The following is a 21,415-nucleotide window of genomic DNA, read 5'->3' as shown; positions in this document are numbered from 1 at the left end:
GTGGATATCTTTTTCATTGACTTGGCATTGATGTGTTTCTCGTCAGCACTCCAATAACAGTAAAAATCCACTTTTTACAGTCAGTGTATTGCTCACATCCTTGTTTTTACCCTCGACAAACCATTAGTCACACTGCTGTCCGTTCAGTAGGAGACCCACTGTCCGTGGTGTCCGTCTGTTATTGTTTATAGCACGCTATTTCTGCCTCGCTAAATCAGACAAAGTAAAGGTTCAATGTGCAACCGGGGGCTCCCCGAGGATATGAAATTTAACAGGTTACTCGAGATGGTAATTTTTGGCAAGTAAACCAAAGAACTAAATACAGACTCAGAGTGAACTAACCCTCCTTTGACTGCGTGACACAGTTAGAGGTCAGACCACAGAAAGAGTGAGCCGGCATTCCCGTAGACAGAAAAGTTATTTTGACCCAGTTTCATGTGAATGAGAAATTATCCCTAAAACAGCACAAATCTGATTCCAGTAAAGCAATGCCACAAGACCAGCACGGTCATCCCAGTAGAGCATTTTCATCATTGTTGTCATTCACCTTGAAAAACTTGAATGAATTTAAAGATAAAACACTGAATATACAGTTAGAACAAGTTTGTGAAGTGACAGCTGTACGCGTGTATGCTCCCTCTCTCTTTCAGCTAAATACTGTAAAACTAAGCAGGTCGAGCATTTCTGTATTAGTGGCATCAACACAAGCACTCTAACATTGTCTATGATGACTCTGATTTCTCCAAGTCATGAAAAATGACTGTATTCCTTTGGGCTGTGAAAGCATCTTAATCTGCAGCTCTTCAGCATAAAAGTCAGAAGTTATTTTTAAAGAATATATTCAAGATGTCATCTGTAACTGCATCTGTGCCTTTCGCTGAAACCACCCTGGATGCTCGCACACACAGCAGGAACCCGAGTGCAGCAGTAACCTCATCACTCTCGTTGCATTAGAGATGGATCCCTACATTTAGCACTGCCTGGGTCTATGATTTCATTACAGATGCTTAATTCAATACTAACAACTCAAATGACTTCAGGTCAATTACTCAATGACAGCGCTGCGGGCAACACCATCAGTCACTTACAACTAACCTTCATTTCACGTCCTGTTCACTGTCAGAATACACTGCAAGTTCTCCTTGCAGGTTTTGATCTTAAGTTGATATATACCACTCACTCCAGCATAAAGCTTCGTTGCCAAGGGCACAGCTTTGAAAACAATCATTTCACATTTATTTCCCAGTCCTTCTAGCGTTGGATCATTTGTGTTTTTTGTGTTTCAGCAGGTCTGTGTTAACAGATGGACAAAGTCAGGCTTGTCCTTTAATAACCCAAGGTCAGCCTGTATCTGACGCACAGGAAGATGTTCAGATGGACACACACAGTGAAAGAAGACATAACCTAACATGACTCGGAGATTACAACCATGCTAGAGATGCCTTAATGCCTGTCACAAATTTCAATTTCATCTGGGAACCACGAAGGGCTTTTTAAAAATAAATAAATAAATGAAAAGTCGGCTCATTAACTATTGTTGTTTTTTTTGTTTGTTTTTTTTGTTTTTTTTTTGTTTTTTTTCGCCTGTCCCATTTGGTTCTTTAGCCATCAGAATTGTTGTCTGAAGACCAACAAGGATACCCAATGGATTTACTTTGCCAAATGGATCATCGTGGCATTGCCGTATTGGTCCATTTGGTCGATCTTTGTTTTTATTATTTATTATATTTTATTTTCAGATGTTACAGACGGGACAGACATGAGTGAGAGATAGGAAAGGGAGAAAGAAAGAGGAAAGAAAGGAAAAACAAGGGGAGAGGGACAGTGAGAAAGGGGGGGAGAAAAAAAATAAAAATCTCCTGGATCACCTGTTGAGAGAAGAATAGAAAACAAGCAAAAAAACAAAGCAACATACTAAACACAACACCATCGCATTAATCTAGCTAAGTGTAAACAGCAGTAAATACTAAATATTCAATGTTGTTGTGCAGCACGCAGGACAGATGTGCTTCGAAGTAGCAGCCAAGAAAGGTGTAATTTGGGTCTACGAGCAGTGAACACCCGTGTGCATACCTGTGTGGATCAGCGCGCTTGTATTCCAAAGGTTTCTCCATGTAACGATCTGCTAGGGAGTGTGGGGGGGCCACAGCCCCGTCCTCCAGGGTGTGAAGCAGGTGTGGAGGAGATCAAAACTCCAGACATCCAGAGGCCCCCAGAACACAAGAGACCAAGGAAGACCAACAGAGGGGCAGCCGCGCCACTGTTCCAGTAAGAGCTGAGGAGAGTCCCAGATGAGGGCTCACTCAGCAGCCGCGGAGCAGAAGCCAGGGGGAGTTGCAGTGACGCGCCCGTGAGCTCCGCCGGCCGCCAGCTGTGCCTGAGTGACCGAGCCCCAGGCCGAGAGGCCGGGGGCACCCCACCTCCGAAGGGGCCCGAGCGAGCCCCAGGCTCCAGGCCCCGATAAGCGGCCGCCAAGGAGTGAGCCGGTGTGTACCTGGACGCCCACCCCCAGACACAAAGAACCACCAACGCACCGACACCTGAGGGAGTCCGCCACCGGCAGGGGAAGTGGTGGTGGGTGGAGATAGGCCTCCAAACCTTGGAGGGCCTGAGGTGTCCCCAGAGAGGTGGCGTCTGATACCCAACCTGACATATAGACACAGACATACAGGCACACACAGACACAAACATCCATTCCCACCCTCATGCTCTCATATGTACTTCACACTCAACCAACGTGGAGACAGACATAAAGAGACGTTGTACACACGATCACACTCCCCAAGCGTACTCTAAGCCCCGGGTCTAGGTACCCTTGCCCCTGGAGGGGGGAACTGCACCCAGACCCAGGTGGTGTTACCCTTTTCCCTGCGGTGGGGACCGCCCCGACTCCGCAGCAGCAGGGAGGCCCCACACTCCAGACCGCAGTCGGACGGCCAACTCCACCTAGCCCTCCCGCTCCAGCAGGCCGCAGAGAATGGGGGTGAGAGAAGACTCCAAACCTCCCTCCACCCGCTCATTGTAGTGTTGATGCATGTGTGTTCTAAGGTGCATTTAAAACCCAGGAGGGCATGGAGCTACCTGCCAGAGAGCAGCAGGTAAGCGCATGGTCCCTCCTGCTAGCCCTCAATGTCTACGTGTATTTAAAATTGAGAGGTGGGCAACGATGCCAGGGGTGGGGTGTACACCCTGATGGTACTTTGGATTCCGTGTATCGTACCCACCCCCAAGATCCTATATGTATGTGTAATGAGAGTGTGAGTAATGTGAATGTCTAAGTTGTGGGATAAAATTGAGGCAGAGGCAGCCAGAAGGGGACAGGGGGGGGTAGCCTCCTCTGCACCCTGGTGGCATACCCCTACTCCAAGGCCCTGCATGTGTGGGTGGTTGTGGTGGAGCGGGAAGAGGGAGTCAGCTGGAGATGGGGAGGGAAGGAAGGGAGGGGCAGGTAACCCCTCCCTGGGGCCAGCTCCCCCGCTGACCCCAGTAGGCACTCCCACACTCCGCGACCCGCCAGGGAAAGGGGGCCCAGGCCCATCCAGACCGGGGCCCAGTGCAGCAGCGCCTCCCGGCCCCACAGAGCCCGGGACAGTCCACCCAACCCCACCACAGAGAAAACTGCACCCACCACACCATCCACTCATCTTCCAGACTACATAAGACAGTAAACGCCCAGGCTGAGATCTTCCTCCACCTCTCCTGTATCTCCCCCTCCTGCAGAGGGAGTTCCTGAAGAGAGGAAAGCTCCAGCAAGATGTGACAATCTCCCCCACCAGTTGAAGAGCCCCCCAGGCGGTTCGACACACCGGCGGCACCCCGCTCCAGGGCCGGGCCCCCATGCACCCACCCGCCCACAACCCCGGCAACACACCAACCAGGACCCAAGCCCCCGAGGCCCGGCCCGGGCCCCAGCCCAGAGACGGAGCGCCCCCAGAACCTCACGCCCATCCCGGACCCACCCAGGGCCAGCCAGGCTACCAGGTCAGTAACCCACGTCCGTCAGCATTAGCTATTGTTGATAAATCTTTCTGAAAAGTCAAAATTATTAACAGGCTAATGGCAGTAGTGGAAATGTTGGCTTAAACCTCTGGTGAGATGGGATCTGAATTCTTAAACATCTTTGCAACATAGTATTTGTGCAAAGCAGTGGCTCTATATTGCATCCCAGCAGCCATGGCTCTGGCATGGCTAAGAAGGATGAAAAAGGCTGGAAAGCAAAATTCAGGTTAAGTGGAGAAAAGTGCAGAAGACAGGCTGAAGAAAACAATTAAAGCTGAAGGGGCTAACACAGTCCCCATCAGCCTGTGAAAGACCTTATACAGCAAGACAGTAGCCTTAATGGTAGAATCAAGGTCCATTAGAAGATTGATCACAGTGTCAAAGAAACTGGTAAACATATAGTCTGATGAGCTCCTACTGACATTTAAGTGAGCTTGAGGGAGGGAATCGAGAAAATGTGTGTGCTCAGACGTCTGTGAGAAGTTTTTCCTTCAGTTTTCTTGTTCAATATCTTCTGTTATGGGCAGTAAAAGATTAAAAGAACGATTAAAGAAATCTTTTCCATTATGGGCAGTGGGGTGAAATGCAGACTCCCAGCTCCCAGCAGGACCTGCAGTCATAAGTGAGGTAATGGCCTTGAACTGCAGGCATCTGTGCAACCTGAAAATGAGCCCTACGGTCACTTGCTCAGATTACTGAGCCATTACTACAGCTTAACTACAAGAAAGCAGTGGAACTGAACTTACTTCAAAGGGATGCGGTTGTAAACTGTCATCCCTAAGCAGTGTGAAAATATAAAAAAATAGTTTTGCATATATGTCAGTGCTCTCAATTTCAAGGTCGAGACAAATGAGGGGGAAGCTGCATAAAGAGGGAAGAGGAGGATAAGAGGATGGCGAGGAAGAGGGAAAAAACGAAAGACCTAGGATTTACATAAGTGAAGACTGTGGATATAGCTAAGGATTTACAGACACACACGGGATATTCTAATACAAGTACACACACCCACAAACTCTAACAAAGACTCAAAGAACTGAATGTGAGCAACGAGGGGTGCGAGGCCTCGCCACTGCAGACGGCTCATCTGTCGTCCTTGAGATAAGAGAGGGATTCAGGCACGATGGGTTCAGACTGTTTCTGTCTGCAGGCTGAGCATGCGAGACGCAAGTTGTTGCATAAAAGCTTCGAATGAAACAACAGGCATTATGCAGAATTACATATTCAAAGATTTTCTTGCAGTTTAGATCTGACAATGTTAGATGGATGTCATGCAGTCAATGTAAAATGTATGTTATTATATGTACGCATTAAAATATCTATGAAAAATAGCACATATTTCTTTCATCTTTCTTCCATGACTGAGACCATAACACGTCGGTGCGTTCAGGAAGCGTTAATGTGCCACATATACCGACTGCAAGTTCAAAAACTGGAGATTTAAAAAAGATTAGAACATTTCTAATTTATTAGCAGCTAGTTGAAATTTTTATTAGATTATCGAAATGCCAAAATATTACCTGATGGTTTTATAGCGGCTTGCTGATTTTATGGTTTTAGTGCGCTTGTGCAAGAGTGCGTCCATGTGGCGGCAACACGTCAGGAAAGCGTTACAAGCGTAACTTTTTTAGCATCAATGTGAAAATATATGATTTTGTAAAGCAACTCTAATTTTGTTGCTAAAAATAAAATTATATGCAAATAGTACATGATTTATTACATGTTCATATGCATACAATGAGCTTTGTTCCATGGGACACCTTCAGCTTGTAGGAACCACGGGGACCACAGCCAAAATGCGGGACACCAAAAATCACGTTGGATCTGAAGTTTAGCTCTTTAATCGAGGCTGTGTTGATGCGCATGTTTCAAGGAAAGAAAAAGGCGCTCGCATGAACAGGTAAAATACACAATACTGTATAAAGAGAGGGAGAGCTGGTGTGGAGAATTCATCATGTGAGAGTGATGACGGTGGATGAAAAAGAAGTGAAATTGTCATTGCTCAGTAACCAAGAAAAATAACAGACAAAATAAGCAGTTATTATCAGAAACCCAAAACAATGACACAGCTTTAGTAAAGAAGACAGTACACACATTTCTACTATCTGTACTTTATTTTATATTCAAGAGACGTCTCCTGTTTGTTCCCATTGCATTTAAGCTTTGAGAAAGAATACCAGGATAGCATATTTATCACATGTATTCTCTTTATTCTGAGACAATCCAGCTGTTGTTCATGATGGGAGTGGATATTTGTTGCAACCCAAACCCAAATGCAACAACATAGGTCATTTGTCAAAGTATGGTAATTGTGTTCCCACTGGAATCCAAAGTCCGCTCTGTTCCCACAATGCTATTTTTGTAGTTTGGATGCAGACTGTCCCAAAAAGTCACATTTCAACTGCATTTTAGGGGATTTTGAACTTCTCCATACAGCTAATTACAGTCGTGCCTATGGTCTGTGTCTATAACAAACAGATGGAAGTTGAATTAAATGGCTGGTGATGTATTACCGTTGCAGCAAAAGGCCAGGAGAGTGTCCCAAAAGACAGAAATGATGAGGAGTCAGTATCCCTTTAAAAACAGGAGGGTGGCTAAACGGATCATAAAATGGGTTTGGCTTGAGGACAGCAGCATACAATACAGCACAGTGATGACAGATGGTCTGTGAAAAAGCTGGGATGTCTGCTGCCAGGCTGTGAAGTGGCAACTGCCCGTGATATGCTGAATATAGTAACCGAAAAGAGAAAATGCTGATGGGTCGATGTGAAAATGTGAAATTATCAACACTGTGTTTTTAGAGACATTTTTACAAATGTACATTTTTAAGACTTGAGAAGAAATTTACCGAATATCTTGTTGCAAGTGACAACAAATAAAATGAAAGTTGCAAAAATTATTTGCAAATGCAAATGTTTTCACATAACTGAAAATAAAAACAGAGGAAACAGGTCAACGTTTTATCTGGACGTCGTTCTGTGGCAGGACGCTAGCTGGAAATTGATGCTGGCATACGGTGCCATCTAGTGGACAAACATGGCTGGTACAGCTATGATTACGGTGTAATCTTTAGTGACATTTAGACGAATATAAGTAAATATTTTGTGTCATACGATCTGACAGATGGAAACACATATTTATTTATTCTTGTATGGCTGAATTTTGTGCAGGAAACTTTCCAGTTCATGGTGACAGATTTGTCAGCATGCTGTTAGTGCTGTAAGTATACAAGATCCCAAAGGTAGTCTTCTCAGTTCAAATCTGATTACTGCCATCGAATCGTGAAGTAGTACTGGAATGGCGGTCACAACATGGTACACGAAACTTGATTGTGCCCCAAAGAGTTTGAATGGAATAATCCCCACAGCGTGAAAACACCACCAGCAACGTCTGCTGATATCAGAGCCAAACTCCACCACCTGCAGCCTCAGTCAAAGTAATACACTCATGCATTAAACACTCCTGTATCAAATGTTATGTTGACTTCTCGCTACAGCTGTAATGAGCAGTTTTCTGACCTTCTATTGGCCATTTTCATGGCTTCTCTTGTCAATGAGGCGTTCCTTATAGAGAGCTGCTGATCTATTAGTTCTCAAATATAAGATATAATGTTGAGACTTCTTTCATCTGACCATCTTGTGATATGCCGCTGCGCTCTGTGTACCGCTTGGTGGTGTTAGAAAACAGCTGTTTTCTATGATCATTTTTAAAACATTATAAATACAATTCAAAAATATCTACTGACACAAACTCTTCTTTTCATAGCAGGAAGACAACAAATCCTTGTTAAAATCAAAGATGGCTCTTTTAAACATATGAGGAATCTACCACTATTGAGGCTCACACATTTCATGGACACCTTTGTGTAATAGTACACAGAGACCTCATTGCCTTGTTATCCATGGAAAAAGACTCACGTAGCTATTTTACTTTGGTAATAGCAGGAATCCCCCTGGACTAAGAAAAATACTCCAATGCAAGCCAAAGTCCTGCACGTTTTCTTCCATTTATCCAGTTTAGCAATCCAGGGCCCTGTAGCCTATCACAGCTGCCACAGGGCAGGCGGCAAAGTTCACCATGGACATAGAGAAGGACAACCATTCACATGCATGAGCCATTTATAATCACCTGTTAACCTAAAAAGCTGTGGGAGCAAGCCAAATCCCTGTTTTAAATCCCCGAGTCACCAGTAACAGGTACAGCACTGCATAACTGTGATATTAAAATTCCAAGAATTACATCTTGCAGCAATGCTTTTTTACTGTTTTCCAGATAAGTATTTATCTGTGTTGCTCAAAATGGTAACATGAAAGGTCAGTATTACTTCACGTGCGATGCTACTGGGAGAGATGTGAAGTCACTTGGTGCACAGTTCATAATATACTGCAGTCGCAACCACTGGACAGTCTCTTTCCCTGTCGTGTGATGGATGTCGTCAGTCCTCAGGCATGTCTGGCAATCCTGTTTCTTTTCTTTGCCATTGCAGAGAATTATCTGTTTTATTCCTAATAATCTAAAAGGCCAAATTTGTCTTAACACTAAACATCTACCTCTGAGTCACTCACTGAGTACAGCAAGAAAGCAAATTATTTGGGGTCCTGTACAGCCCAGAATAACATTTTTTATTGAATGTGAAAGAATCGTATGTTTGTTCAAGTTCTAGAGCTGTGGTTCTTGGAGGTCTTACAGAGGTCATAGCTCTCCTACCAGCTTCAGCACAGCCTGCGTCTGCATTCCTCTGCAGCAACACGACCGCCACATCTCTGCCACTGAAACACATTCGACTGCACTAACATGACGCATACCAGAACTTTGTGCTGTGCTCAGGCGTTGGCATCAATTTGAACTCCTACATGGAACAAATTGGGACTAAAATAGCGCTACAACAGATAAGTGATATTTTACACGGTTGTATTTTTGGTTCGTGTTCCTCAGGCTTGTGTAGAAGGTGAACGGTGCCAGGCAGTGAACAAAGTGCCTCTTTGTGGTTTCTGCAGATGTTTTCAGTGCGGACTTCAGGGTGTACACATTATACAGTTAGAAATAATCACGTAGCCGAGTTTCATGTTCATGGAGTGTGAACTTTTTACATTTCTCATACTGAAGAACGGAGACCAAGCTGTTCAGTGCTCATCCTGGCACCGTCACATATGCTCCAGCTGAGGTACACCAACTGTTGGTGGTAAATACATAGCTCATGACTTTATAAAATATATGTATGTAAGCACATTCTTTCTAGAGACAATTGGATGAACAAATAACTCTTCATTTAACAGCAAGTGACAACAACTTTGTTACATGGCAAGTTGTTTCTAAGGCTGAAGAGCCTGTGAACACTGTGCATACTGGAAATCAGCATATGCTTTTCTGGTTGCAGCTAAATCATGACATGAATTGCAAAGGTTACACTAAATACAGATGAGAATTTTAGATTTGATACGAAGTTTTTCTGTGACATTTCAGTGAGAACATATTTGAACAAAGAAAATCGCTGCTGCATCCATGAAGAGGACACGAGACAAACACATCAAAGTTGTCCACATGTACAAGAAATAGGGGAGACCAGAAAAATGGTGCAAAAATAAGAGGGTGCCTTTGAACCTAATGATAACCAGATGGAAGCATTGTAATCCTGCTCATGAGAGCAAAAGAGAGAGAGGAGGTGGAGAGAAAACACAGTTCTGAAGGCAGACCGAATCCGAGAACACGAGTGATGAATAAAGCGTGCCGTCTGATGCTGTGTGTGGCTCCAAATGCTCAGTAAATTTAGAGACCTCTGTGCAGTTTTGCAACCAACATCAGGCAACCATGCTGCCCTGGAAGATGCTTATAGTTGCTCTTTTCTGCTGCTGCATCGAGGCAGGTGCCACACAACATCGGGCTAATGGTAAGACTCAAAATGCATGTATGTAAGTTTGCTACAGAAAAGCAAACAGTTCAGTTTCTGCAAATACTTTTTGAGTATTGGGAATCTTTGCTGAACACAGAGTGATCCTCGTTCCTCACCTGTTCTGTAATCCAGCACCTAATATGTGAGTTAAATAGTTTTAAATGTCTATTTTTAGTCAAAGCATGTTTTAATGTTGGCGGCTGCTCTGGGATCACAGATCAGCTGCACCTGTTTCTAATGGGAAACAGTGGCTTTAGCTGTAAACTGATCTGAGAGAAGGAGGAAACACTGTGAATAATAAAAAGCTTACAGCAAAGATGATCAGATCAGCTTGTGACAGATGATTCTTTCTGCCTGTGGAGTTTGAGTGTTTTTGTAAATCTTGATTTCATTGCAATTCAAAAAAAAGTACGCCACTCTAGGAAAGCGATTAAAAAGCAGAGATGAGTGTGGGTCACTGACATGAAGGCAAGGATGAAAGCAAGTAGGGATGAGAAGCTGCAATCATCAGGATTAGATTTATTGGGCTCTTTTTTAAGATCAGCTGATAAACATGGGCACCATGTGCACTTTAGTGTTATGATGTTACATTTATCCCAGTGTTTCAAACAACTTCCTCCCGCTGCGATGTGAAGCTGCCAAAGAAATAAAGTTGGTCATCGAGATTTAAGACTGCAGTTAAAGTCCAGGATCTTTTTTGGAGTTAAAGTCTTAGATGAATAACTTACCATGGCGCAGCACCAGTAAAAACCATGCAAGTGGAACCTCATCCAACCTCACGTGCTTGAAAAAATGCTAATTTTAATAATTTGCTTATATAATATAATATATATATAATTATATCATTTAATATATGCTATTTAATAACTAGGAACATGTATGTACATGAAAACATTTCATGTAAAACTGTGCAATAAGAGAGAAAGAAGAGAAAACAGTGTTTGCTGTGATATCTTCTATCAGCAGAACATAAAAGTGAAAACAGGTTTGGATATGCTGGCGTTTAATTACTATTTTATGCAGCTAATTATGAATTATGTCCTGACATAATCGTAATTACCTAAACATGTAATTCAGAGTAATATGTTTCATGAAAATGTTTAATCGCTGTGAATTGGAGAAGTTACTAAAAAGGAAACGCTATCCTGTTCAATAATGCAAGCTCTCGCCGGCCTTATTGAACTGAGATTAATGGAGATCATTAGCTTAACATAATGACCGACTTGCTCGGTTGATTTAAAGTCTATTAAAATATCATCTCGTTTCATCTGCTGAAATAAACACATGCTGTGAACGTGCTGGCACTGGGTAAGTGGCTCTGGCGTATCAATAGCAATGAATTTCTTAATGTGCTTCCTTTTTTATTTTTTGAACTGAATCACCACTCTGCCGATATTACTGCATGCTGGAGCAGTTTGCTGTCTGTCTTTTTGCACGGTTCCCTCCTGTTTTCATGCTTTTAGGAAAAGAAATTCTGTCACCTGGATCTCGGAATTGCAGAAACTCCACTTTTAGGCATTAATAAAACCACACCATTATTGGATGTGAGAGACTGGACAATGAAAACTGTAACTTTGTTCCTTTTAAACATGTTAGTTCCATCACTGTCAGCTCACTGGGTCCACCACTTTGACCATGTAATCTAGATTGATAGAATTATTGTGTAGTCATTCATGCTCTTCAGTGTTTTAATCCAGTGACCTCCTGGACTTTTCATGTTGTTTTCTGTTTTTCATGAGATTTTCACATCACCCTACAACGCAGGCTCTCGAACTCTGGTGGTTTTACACACTGACATGTGGCACCAACACCTGGACAGAGTTTTGTCAGATACCTAATGTTTCCATTAGACTCGCTGAGTTTAATCCTAATTAGTGAGCCTTTTCTGAGGGAAAGCAGTTAAAAGTAAGGCAAAGGAACAATTCTGCTTTTGTAAAATTCATATTCAAGTTAAAAAACGAGAGCTTCTGAATTGCATTTGACCCATCAACTTGTTTTTAACATCCTGGCTTAAATCATAAGCATAAGGAATCCCATATACAGCTCTGTACAATCATCTGGAACTTGTTGTACAATCCATGTGCCACTCCACCTTTGATTTCTGTTTCCTTTGAAGTTTGAGGTCATGTCTCATTGTCTGCTGATAGGATTCATAAGAAAGGTTACCGATCACAGACTTTAAAACACCTATTATAGATTATCTGCTGCTGTGAGCTGGATGAACCTGGATTTCACATCTGTCACAGGCTTCACCTCACAGTAAAATCTGCATTTCATTGTACCATGCAGGGATTATTGCTTACTTGTCACAGGGATTTCCAGCTGAAAAGATTTAAACTGTCTTTTGGATGCATAGAAATAATCCAGATGTGAAACTGCGCATGCTTTCATAACACCCTTGATTCTCATTGTCTGTGTCTCTTGGTGCACCAGCCTTATTTCCAGCTGCAAGTAGTATAAAAAGAGAAGTGACAGCTGCGGTGAACCCCACTTTCATCAGCTCCATCAGTGATGCTCACCTGCTGTTTGAGGTAAAAGAACAAACCTTTGATGTTTTATGAGTAAAAAGCAAACACTGACAATGTAACTATTAACAGTTACTTCTTTTCTTGTCACTAAATACAGATACTGATGTCTGGCATACAGTTTGAATCCAGTGGAGCGTTTTCGGTCACAGATGCTGAACTAGCTTCCCTTCAAAAGACAAGAAACCTGGATTTCATCTGCGAAGAGATCATTCCGAAAAAGCTAACAGACATATTGAGGCTCATATCCGGTCTTTCAAATCATACTGGCTACCTGCATCAGCACGATTTTGAGCGCACTGTCTTGACTTTGGTGTACACTGCCCATCAGATGGTCAGCTCCGCTACTGAATACCAAAGAGACGTGTGGGCAGAGTCCTTTGTAAGCCTATACAAATCCATCAAGAAGGATCTGACACTGAGAAACTGAGTAAGCAGTGGTGCTGTGACACAATGACTCACTGTTTAATATGCACACAGATGAAAAGCTGAAGTGTTGGAGCTTGCAGCTGGATGGCTGACAGATCCTGATGGAAATGTCCTGTCAGTAAACGTCAGCATGAATTCGTAAAGTGCACAGAAAGAAAATAAACACAATCATTGTAAAATATTAACTGTTACAGCAAATGTTCATCCAAACATGAGGTACTGTATATGAAACAAATTCATATCTTGAATGTAGCATTAAACATTGTGGATTTAATCATGTTCCTGTCATTTCAGCGTTTGTTCACTAGCACCCAGATGTGACGGCATTTCGAGACTAATATGAAAGAATAAAACATCAAGTTTTGAACCAATGAGAACTGCAGGTCTGGATTCAGATGACTGCTCAGGTTTTTTAAGATATACATCATCAACAATTATCATATCACCAGTATCACCAGTTTACAAAAAAGTCTATCTATACTACCTTCCCAGTCAAAGATGAGCCACAACATTAAAACCACTTCTCACGCTGTGGTAAAACAGTCTCCTCCTTAAAGGAAAGTGTTACTCGTCTACAACAATGTTTAGTTGGTTGAAACGAGCGAAAGTCGCTTCCCCATGAATGCCAGAAACGAAGGCTTCCCAGCAGAACATTGCACTGTAATGAAACGATCACTTACCCACTAAGTGGTTGTAACTTTGTGGCTGATCACGTACCTCCCAGTGCAGGATATAATTTGCAAACGTCACCTTAAAAGGTCCTTTAAATACTTTGCACCGTGTTGTTATATTAGAGTGCCCTTTACAAGGTCCAAACTGAGCTGCCTGTGATGGAACTGGTTTTGGAAAAATCCCCAAAATGGCACGCTGGAGTGAGTGCACCGCTCACAGGCCAGCTCCAGTAATAACTTGTGCAGGCTCTTGTTGTCCCAATGGCTGTTTAGGTTCCACGGAATTAGCAACTGCCCCGCATCCATCTGAGGAGTTGGGCATGGTAGGAGGACAAAAGGGGATGTACCGGAACCAGGAGGAAGAACACAGATGAGAGTTGATGCCAAAGGGAAGGCTGTAGACTTTTCCGCTCTCCAGTGTGTTGCTGGAGTCATCCTCATGAGCCTTGTTCCAGGCAAGGATACCTCGTTCATGCTTCGATCCTGTTGGACATGTTCAATGTTTTTAAAAAAACCTGACTCTGGATTATCTCTATTTCCTGATTTTGTTTGTTTATCATAAATGTTGACAACACTGTGTTGTTGATTCTCTAATAGAATATCTCTAAAACATTGTTCTTTTAAATTTAGCTGAAGTGAAAGACACTAATGAAAGGTTAAAAAATGTTACTTATTTTGCTGTTTTCATTTTTAAAGTCCTGTGAAAGAGAAAGTAGACCCTCGCTACAATGACAATGATAATGATCCCAAGCACGCCACCAAATCTAAACCAGAATAGGTAAAAAAAAAAAAAAATCAAGGTGTTGTAAAGACCCATCAAACTTTAGAGCTTGAGCAGATTGAAATTCAGTGCTCCCTTACAGTCAGACCATAAGAGGGCTGTGCATAAACAAATACCTGCAAACCTCAATAATCTCAAGCAATGCCGTAAAGGAGAGTCGGTCAACATTCCTCCACAATGATGAGGGTGAGAAAGGAAATGATTATTTCACCTCGGAGTTCTCATAGTCCTCACTGTAGAGTCATAGAGTCTTGTGTAAACTTTCTTTTTCACATTACTTTTCATTCTGACCCTTTCTTAATTAATTGAATAATCACTAAACTAAATGAATATGTCCACAATACTCAATACCCTAAAAGCATTCTGAAAATCATTTTCATCAGTTTCATTAAATTGCCATGTTTATCATAACCTCAGCTCTGTGCTTCAGTGTTTTAAACATGGTGAATTAAATACATGCAGAACAGTAACAAAGAGCAATACCTGGAACGGTGTTGTCCAGTATGAAACCAAAGAAGCCACCGACAAACATGCTGGTTGTCAGAAGTACCTGTAGGACCTGATCAAGTTCTACCACACCTGGACACAATGTAAACAGTTAGACCTGTGTTTAAATGATCAGGTTTTTTGAAAAAAAATTCTAAGATTAGTAAAGATTTTCTGTCCACCTGTAGAAATAGCTTTGGAATTCTTCAATATCCAATTTGGAATAACCAGACCAGTGAACATGGAGAAGCCGAAAATGAAGATGTTTCGAGACGAGTTCATGTCTGCGTACTGAAAATGTGACCCAGAAACAAAGTCTAGTTAAAACCGACTCAAATCAAAAGAAGAAAATGTGCCGACACGTTTGAGCTTCAGTACAAACCTGCAGATTTGAAACTCCGGCTGCAGAGATGACACCAAACATAACCATGAACATTCCTCCTATGACAGGTGACGGGATAGTGGTGAATATAGCGCCCACTTTACCAAATATACCCATGACAACCATCAACACTCCACTGGCCACAATCACCATCCGACTGCCCACCTGCAAAAAATAGAAATTCTCTCAGTTTTCCTGAGATCTGAGTGCACTGAAATTTGTGCTTAAAATGCCAAATTTAAGGGAGGAAAAGAACTAACAATGCAAAAAACTGCACAAAACACCAAAAAATCCAAACAGTAGCAAAAACTTCATAAAACAGCAGGTCATCTCACCTTTGTGATACCAAGGGCTCCGACGTTTTCGCTGTATGAGGTGGTACCATTTCCAGTACCCCAGGCACCTGCCAACAGGCAGCCTATCCCCTCAATACCGATACCCCTGTTGATGGCATGTTTTGGGGGTGGTGGAGCTCCAGATAACCTAGCACAGGCGTGGTAGTCCCCAACAGACTCTATCATAGAGGAAATTACACCAGCCAAGATGCCAATCACCCCTGCCAGGCTGACAGTAGGTCTCCCCCATTGTCCTAATTTTGGAAACGCAAGCAAGTTGAAAATGTCACAAATGCATAATCTGCAAAATATTATTCTGAAAATAAGATAACTTTGATGACTCTGTGAGTTTCTTCCAACACATCACTGAGCCACACTGTGGTACTGGATGATATTCCTCGTCATTAGAAAGAAATGTGGGTGGAAACAATGATCCCATTCAGTCTGAGTTTAGTTAAAAATCAGAAACAAAGAAAATGACCAAAGTTGTTTTAACGGAGCTTTTCTATCTTACCTGGGTACGGGAAAACCAGCCAGGGAGCCTGACTCATGACATCTCCCTTTAGATCGGTGCGTGCAAGGTAACCATACTTGTCTGGTTCAGCAGGAAGTACATTGTAGACAGTCAAAATGTAACAAATGGTCCAAGATAACGTGATTCCAAGCAAAACCTTGTGATGCATTAAAACAAAAACACCTTGTTATCTGTTTTGTTTGGCTTTAATATTAAAAAATTAATAGAAAAAAAGAAAAGACTCAATGTCTTCAACGTACAGGAAGAATCTGAAAGACGTAGACTGGAGAGGTGTGCAGTCTTTTATCCTTGTTATATGCTGGAAAGGGCACTGGTATGTGACGGAGGTACTGCGAGAACAGGATGATGAGTGCCGTGGTCCTGTGTGACACAGACATAAAGGGGAAAAACATCGTGTAAATATTGCTGAGATGTAATGAAGAAAAAGGAAAGTAGATCAGCTGTACTGGATGTTGGGCAAGAAAGTTTTAATAGGCTTTTCTCTGCAGCCTTAAGATTAAAGCTTTACTGGGTTGAAGGCGTATTATTTTCTAAAGTCTTGCCCAGGCAGGACTGGGAGCACGCTTAACACAACCTAACACGCATTTTATTGAGAAACCTGCTTTAAGGTGGCATGAAATATTTTTTATACAAATCTCTCTGGCAGTCTTTAAATATTCGTTTTGTCATTTTTATGTTATGTAGAGAAATGGGGCCTTTTTAGGGACTTTATTTAGAAGTTTTACCCACATTGCAGAGATGCCCCAGTGGTTCCCAGCACTGCTACCCGCTGAGTCAAAGAGGGACAGTCCAATGAGAGAAATAGTAGGAGCGATGGTGAGAGGCCCAATGAAGCGCATGAAGAGGCCAATGAGGCCTGAAAAACCAACCAGCACTTGGAAGACTGATCCCACAATAATGGATCCCTGAAGCTTAAGAAAACACAAAAATGTTGACAGTCAGAATTTGGAATTCGTAACCTCATTAACCTTTTTGTACTAAAAAACATTTCTGTTGTTATTTGCTGACAAACATTTCCATTGCCTTCCATAGACTTTTGGGATAAAATTCTATCTGCCTCACCCTTAAGTGTTTCTGTTTAACAGGACATGTACAAGTCTATAAGCCAGGAGCTGCAACCTCCACCAGAGGGTTCCAGTCTGTGGCTCAGCATCATGCATGAACTTGAAGGCTTCCAGCATAGGCACTAGGACCACTACAGACGCTAATCTGAAATCTTTGTGCCTCCCTGGAAGCACTTTTTTTTTAACAAGCTCAACTAGTTTGCAGTTGGAGAGAACAAGTCAGACGAGTTTTTAGAAAAATGTAACCAAAAATGGGATCAAAGTGCTGAAGGTTCAGACTGTCACAGTTTACTTACTGCTCTCATTCGACTTTGCCACACTTCTATGAAGTGTGTGGACGAGGTGTTGACTAGGCTGGCATTTTGAGTCCATGCAGGACACGTCCACTCTGGCATGGAGAGCAGTGCCATGGAAGGAGCCAGTAATGTGAATGTGCCACCTTGGAGAATCGGCAGCCTGGAAATAATTAACACAATACGAGAGAGCAAACCATCAGTTACTGTATCTTTGGGTGATTGAAATGCTTAGACTGACTGAGACAGTGTCTTCTGTGCATGCATGTGTTTTTTAAGACCTCTCTGACGGCATCTGCAGTCTATTTATTTGAATCGTGTACAAGGAAATGGTTAATTTAAACCATGTGAAGAGAGTGTGACTTGTTATGCAAACTGTTAGACTGAAAGTTAAGTCAGTTAAAATAATCTGCCACGTAATGACCCTCATTATGCTATTCTCATAAGCAGTGCATCATTCACACACGTCGCAGAAGAAGAGAAGTTTTCTTGTGAAAAACAAAACATGCAAACATTTCTTTTGATGAAACATCGGAAAGTTTTCGTTGTGTCGTCGGGACGCTAAAAGCACCACTAAGTGCGAGGCTTGTTTTCCCTCACAGCTGACTTGCAGACATTTTGGGAAAGACAAGAAAGCATGAGTGGTGCTAAGCCAGAACAATGTGGACTTAGCAGGAAGTAGATTCCAAACATAATAAGATAGAAATTCCTCCGTTAATCCATCTGTGACACCAGTATTCAGGCAGGCTGAGTCTGCAACCACATAACAGAAGTTCAGAGCAACAACATACAAGTTTGTAGGCCTCCAGAACAGTGACATCATGTTCGCTCTCCTGTGCATGTGTCACTGTTTACAAGGAAGTTTCCATACTGGTATTTTAAGCAGAAATTAATTAGCAAAACAACTAAATACTATTTATTTGACAATAAAAGCTGAGTTCTGTACAGTATAAAAGCTCAAATGGACTTATTTCACCTCCATGAAGCTTTCAAATACTACTCGGTGTTCATGCACATTCATTTTGGCAGACATAATAGTTCAAAAGAGGTTAAGAAGAAAGGCAGAATGGCTTCTCTGTTCTGGCTGTTTAATAAGAAGAAGAAGCTTAGTTAATTCCATCCTGCTGCACCACTGCGTTGGACAAATACTCTCAGAACATCAAAAAGCACTGAATGAACAATAAATTAATGTAAATCATCTTACATTAAATAAAAGAAATATAAAGCACTCCAGAATCCCACAATGTAATTCATGACTGCAAAAATTCCTAGTGCATATCCCCAGGAGACATCCCACAGATACAGACAGCCACGCAGCCTTACAGCCTGGTTTTCAATAAGTAATGTTCCTGCTTGTTTCCTTACCTAATGCCAAAGACTACTTGCAACAGAGTGCAGACCCCAGAAACCAAGAAGATTGTACTGATGAGATGGCTCTGTGTGAGGCCATCATGCTGCAGACACAGTCCCTGGGACAGAATCAGGGGGATGGCAATGATACCTCCAAATGCAGTCAAACAGTGCTGAGAGGGCAAAGTTGGGGGAAAACAGAGATTCATTTAATCGTTGTAGGATTTACACATTTAAAAAAAAAAGGTACATGGTTGATGTTTGTACACCACCTGAGAGATTACAGTGAAGGTTCGGTGCAATTAAAGTCCAATTTCACTATCTGGCTTACACAACTAAAACCAAGCAACTAACACTCAAGGAAATGTCAAGCGAAAGCTGGTCATGTTTACATTGTTACTTTAGAAACAATGCAGCAAAGCTGGCTCCTAATCATTGTTAAACATGACCAAAGGGAAACAAATCAAAGAAAAAACCTTTGTTGACATACCTGGATTCCTAAAATGATGCACAGGTACCAGGGAGGAACATCTGTTACACAGTATGCTAGTTTGTTACTGCACTCGTCCGTAGAGGAGGCTGGTTCTTTTTCGTTGTCGGGCAGATCACAGAAACGTCCTTCCAGCTTTAGTTCATTAGAAGAATAAGCAGACATGTCAAACTAGAACATTCTGCAGGGATCTATCAACACTTGTGATCCTCAGTTCACTGTATGCATCATTCACAACTGACTGCCCTTTGTTTAAAAAAAGAAGCATGTATTGATATGTTTTTACATGTTATCTATAAAATGTATGTAAATAACTATAATTAAAGAACTTAATTTCATGTTTCTCATAACCAAAATATTAGAATAAGATGAAAAGAACAGGGCAGTCAGATAAGTCGTTCCATTTTTCAACACTAGGAATCAAGAATTCCTTCTATAATCATGTGATGGTAGGAAAACCTTCATTTCACAGATACTTTAAAAAATCTACTCATGCTTCTGTTTCACTCAGCAAGCAGCTGTTTGATCTTAAACTAATATGAGGCTGTTTAATCATATTAGTTACTGCAGTTACTGCAGGTAAGAATGTGGGTTATTATTTATAATCCACATGGACACCTGAGAGTTATGAATGCCAAGATGTGATTCTGAATCCAGTGCTTACAACTGTGTAGAGATTATGCAATCTCTCTAATCATTTCCTAATATAAAATTAAAAGCAACACTCACCGCAAAGGTATAGTTGTCAAGTCCATTACTTTCCTTTTCTGGAGCCATGTCAGGCTATAGGTCCAGTTTGTGGTCTCCTGAGCCGAGAAACAAAACAGAATGAAAACCATTAATCAGAGGGGAGGGATCAGGAGAAGCATCTGATAGAGGGGAGAGAGCGTACAGACGGGTCGGAGCAGGCAGAGTATTACGAACGCGCAGAGTTCAGACATGAGACTGCTGATCAAAATGGATCCCACCTGCAGCTCATGTGAACCGAATTACAACAGAATCAGCAGCTGACCGCCCGGCATTTGGCTGGCAGGAGATAAAATCTCTTACCAAGAACTCTTTAGGCAAGAAAGTATTAAAAGATTTAATTCCTCAGCATAGGTCATATAATTCTAAAGCTGAAGAAGCAGCAAGTCTGCTGTATGTGGTGACCTGTGCTCAGCTCTGCAGTCAGAGATGTTTAACAGTTAAAGAATACAGCCTTTAGTTTGACAAAGACTTCCCCCTCCCAGAGTTTCTTTCTAAATTTAACACCAAATGTTTGTTTTGGAGGGTAAACTTCTGCAGTGATCACATGTTGACAAATAATCACAAAGCTGGTATTGATAGATGACTAGAAAATGTTCTGTAGATGTTAATTTAATTTCCTAATTTACTGTATATTTCTACTTCCCGTAAAATGATAGTAAACCAGATTATATTGTTAGGAGTTTGATAACAGCCCACCACCACTTCATTAATGTGCTGGACAAGCAGCAGAAGCTCATCCTCACACTGCTTGCATCCATTTCTGTGTGCATGTCATATGATTATTAGTGCACATCTCTTCTTATTCCAAAATCAGGATCTAAGGCACACGCTGGCAGCACAAAGACACCAGTGAAAAGCAACCAATATCATTCATCCTTAAAGGATACGAATGCCTGTGGAACTCTCCGTTCTGTCATTGCCTGGACATTTGAATTCTGCAAAGGTTTTCTGAAGGAAAAGTCAGGTGATCACCAAAATGAGAAGGTTTCCTTGTCAGGAAGAGCAGAAGTGTTAGAACTAAATTAGAAAATACAATTTTAAACTAGAATCCTGAGAAAGGGTTTATCCTGACTGCTGTGGAGTATTTAAATAGTTGAGCTGGAATCTTGGGACGTATCCAACAAATAAAATAGCTGAAGAAAATTGAGGTCACATGAAACTTACAAACCCAGGAGAGTAGGGGGGCATCATGCGGTCTACTCTGAGTGCATGTGACTCACATGTCAGCGAGCAAAGGCCCGATTGTAGAAACAGTGTTATTTTTAAAGGCTTAATATCATTTGCAAAAAAGAAACAAAAACAAAAAAGAGAAGTGAATATTAGAGGATAACTAATAAATACAAACACTCAGCCGGGGTGTAACATAAAAGGTACCAGCAAAAAATGACTCTTAAACCAAAACTATTGAACAAGCCTTGGCTCTGCAGCATCTTACTTA

At 41.9% G+C, this 21,415-nt stretch overlaps 2 protein-coding genes across 2 annotated transcripts; one reads left to right on the top strand and one right to left on the bottom strand.

Annotated features, from left to right (window-relative positions):
• The first annotated feature begins 9,804 nt into the window (after positions 1–9,804).
• Positions 9,805–12,998, top strand: LOC146664512 (protein FAM180A-like). Its single transcript, XM_085411025.1, has 3 exons — positions 9,805–9,883; positions 12,320–12,417; positions 12,512–12,998. The coding sequence occupies exons 1-3, from the start codon at positions 9,805–9,807 to the stop codon at positions 12,839–12,841; spliced, it is 507 nt and encodes a 168-aa protein (XP_085267151.1). The 3' UTR covers positions 12,842–12,998.
• A 2-nt stretch (positions 12,999–13,000) lies between these two features.
• Positions 13,001–20,328, bottom strand: slc23a4 (solute carrier family 23 member 4). Its single transcript, XM_085411024.1, has 12 exons — positions 19,957–20,328; positions 19,228–19,362; positions 18,753–18,910; positions 17,391–17,550; positions 16,760–16,941; positions 16,270–16,390; positions 16,010–16,166; positions 15,496–15,749; positions 15,161–15,325; positions 14,961–15,069; positions 14,776–14,871; positions 13,001–13,994 (listed from the first exon to the last, which is right to left on the bottom strand). The coding sequence occupies exons 1-12, from the start codon at positions 20,002–20,004 to the stop codon at positions 13,726–13,728; spliced, it is 1,854 nt and encodes a 617-aa protein (XP_085267150.1). The 5' UTR covers positions 20,005–20,328; the 3' UTR covers positions 13,001–13,725.
• Positions 20,329–21,415: the final 1,087 nt, after the last annotated feature.

This window comes from Rhamphochromis longiceps, linkage group LG7 (genome assembly GCF_057381845.1).
Source record: "Rhamphochromis longiceps isolate RC_006_pf linkage group LG7, R_longiceps_female_GT1.1, whole genome shotgun sequence".
Taxonomy (NCBI): Eukaryota; Metazoa; Chordata; class Actinopteri; order Cichliformes; family Cichlidae; genus Rhamphochromis; species Rhamphochromis longiceps.
The sequence above is the reverse complement of the archived record's forward strand: the minus strand, read 5'-3'. Positions and strand labels throughout refer to the sequence as shown.

Coding starts and splice junctions, on each gene's coding strand:
- LOC146664512 (XM_085411025.1), top strand. CDS start 9,805: ATGCTGCCCTGGAAGATGCTTATAGTTGCTCTTTTCTGCTGCTGCATC. Junction 9,884..12,319: donor CACACAACATCGGGCTAATG/GTAAGACTCAAA, acceptor TTGGTGCACCAG/CCTTATTTCCAGCTGCAAGT. Junction 12,418..12,511: donor ATGCTCACCTGCTGTTTGAG/GTAAAAGAACAA, acceptor CACTAAATACAG/ATACTGATGTCTGGCATACA.
- slc23a4 (XM_085411024.1), bottom strand. CDS start 20,004: ATGGCTCCAGAAAAGGAAAGTAATGGACTTGACAACTATACCTTTGCG. Junction 16,391..16,759: donor CACTGGGGCATCTCTGCAAT/GTGGGTAAAACT, acceptor TGTGTCACACAG/GACCACGGCACTCATCATCC. Junction 16,167..16,269: donor ACGTCTTTCAGATTCTTCCT/GTACGTTGAAGA, acceptor ATGCATCACAAG/GTTTTGCTTGGAATCACGTT.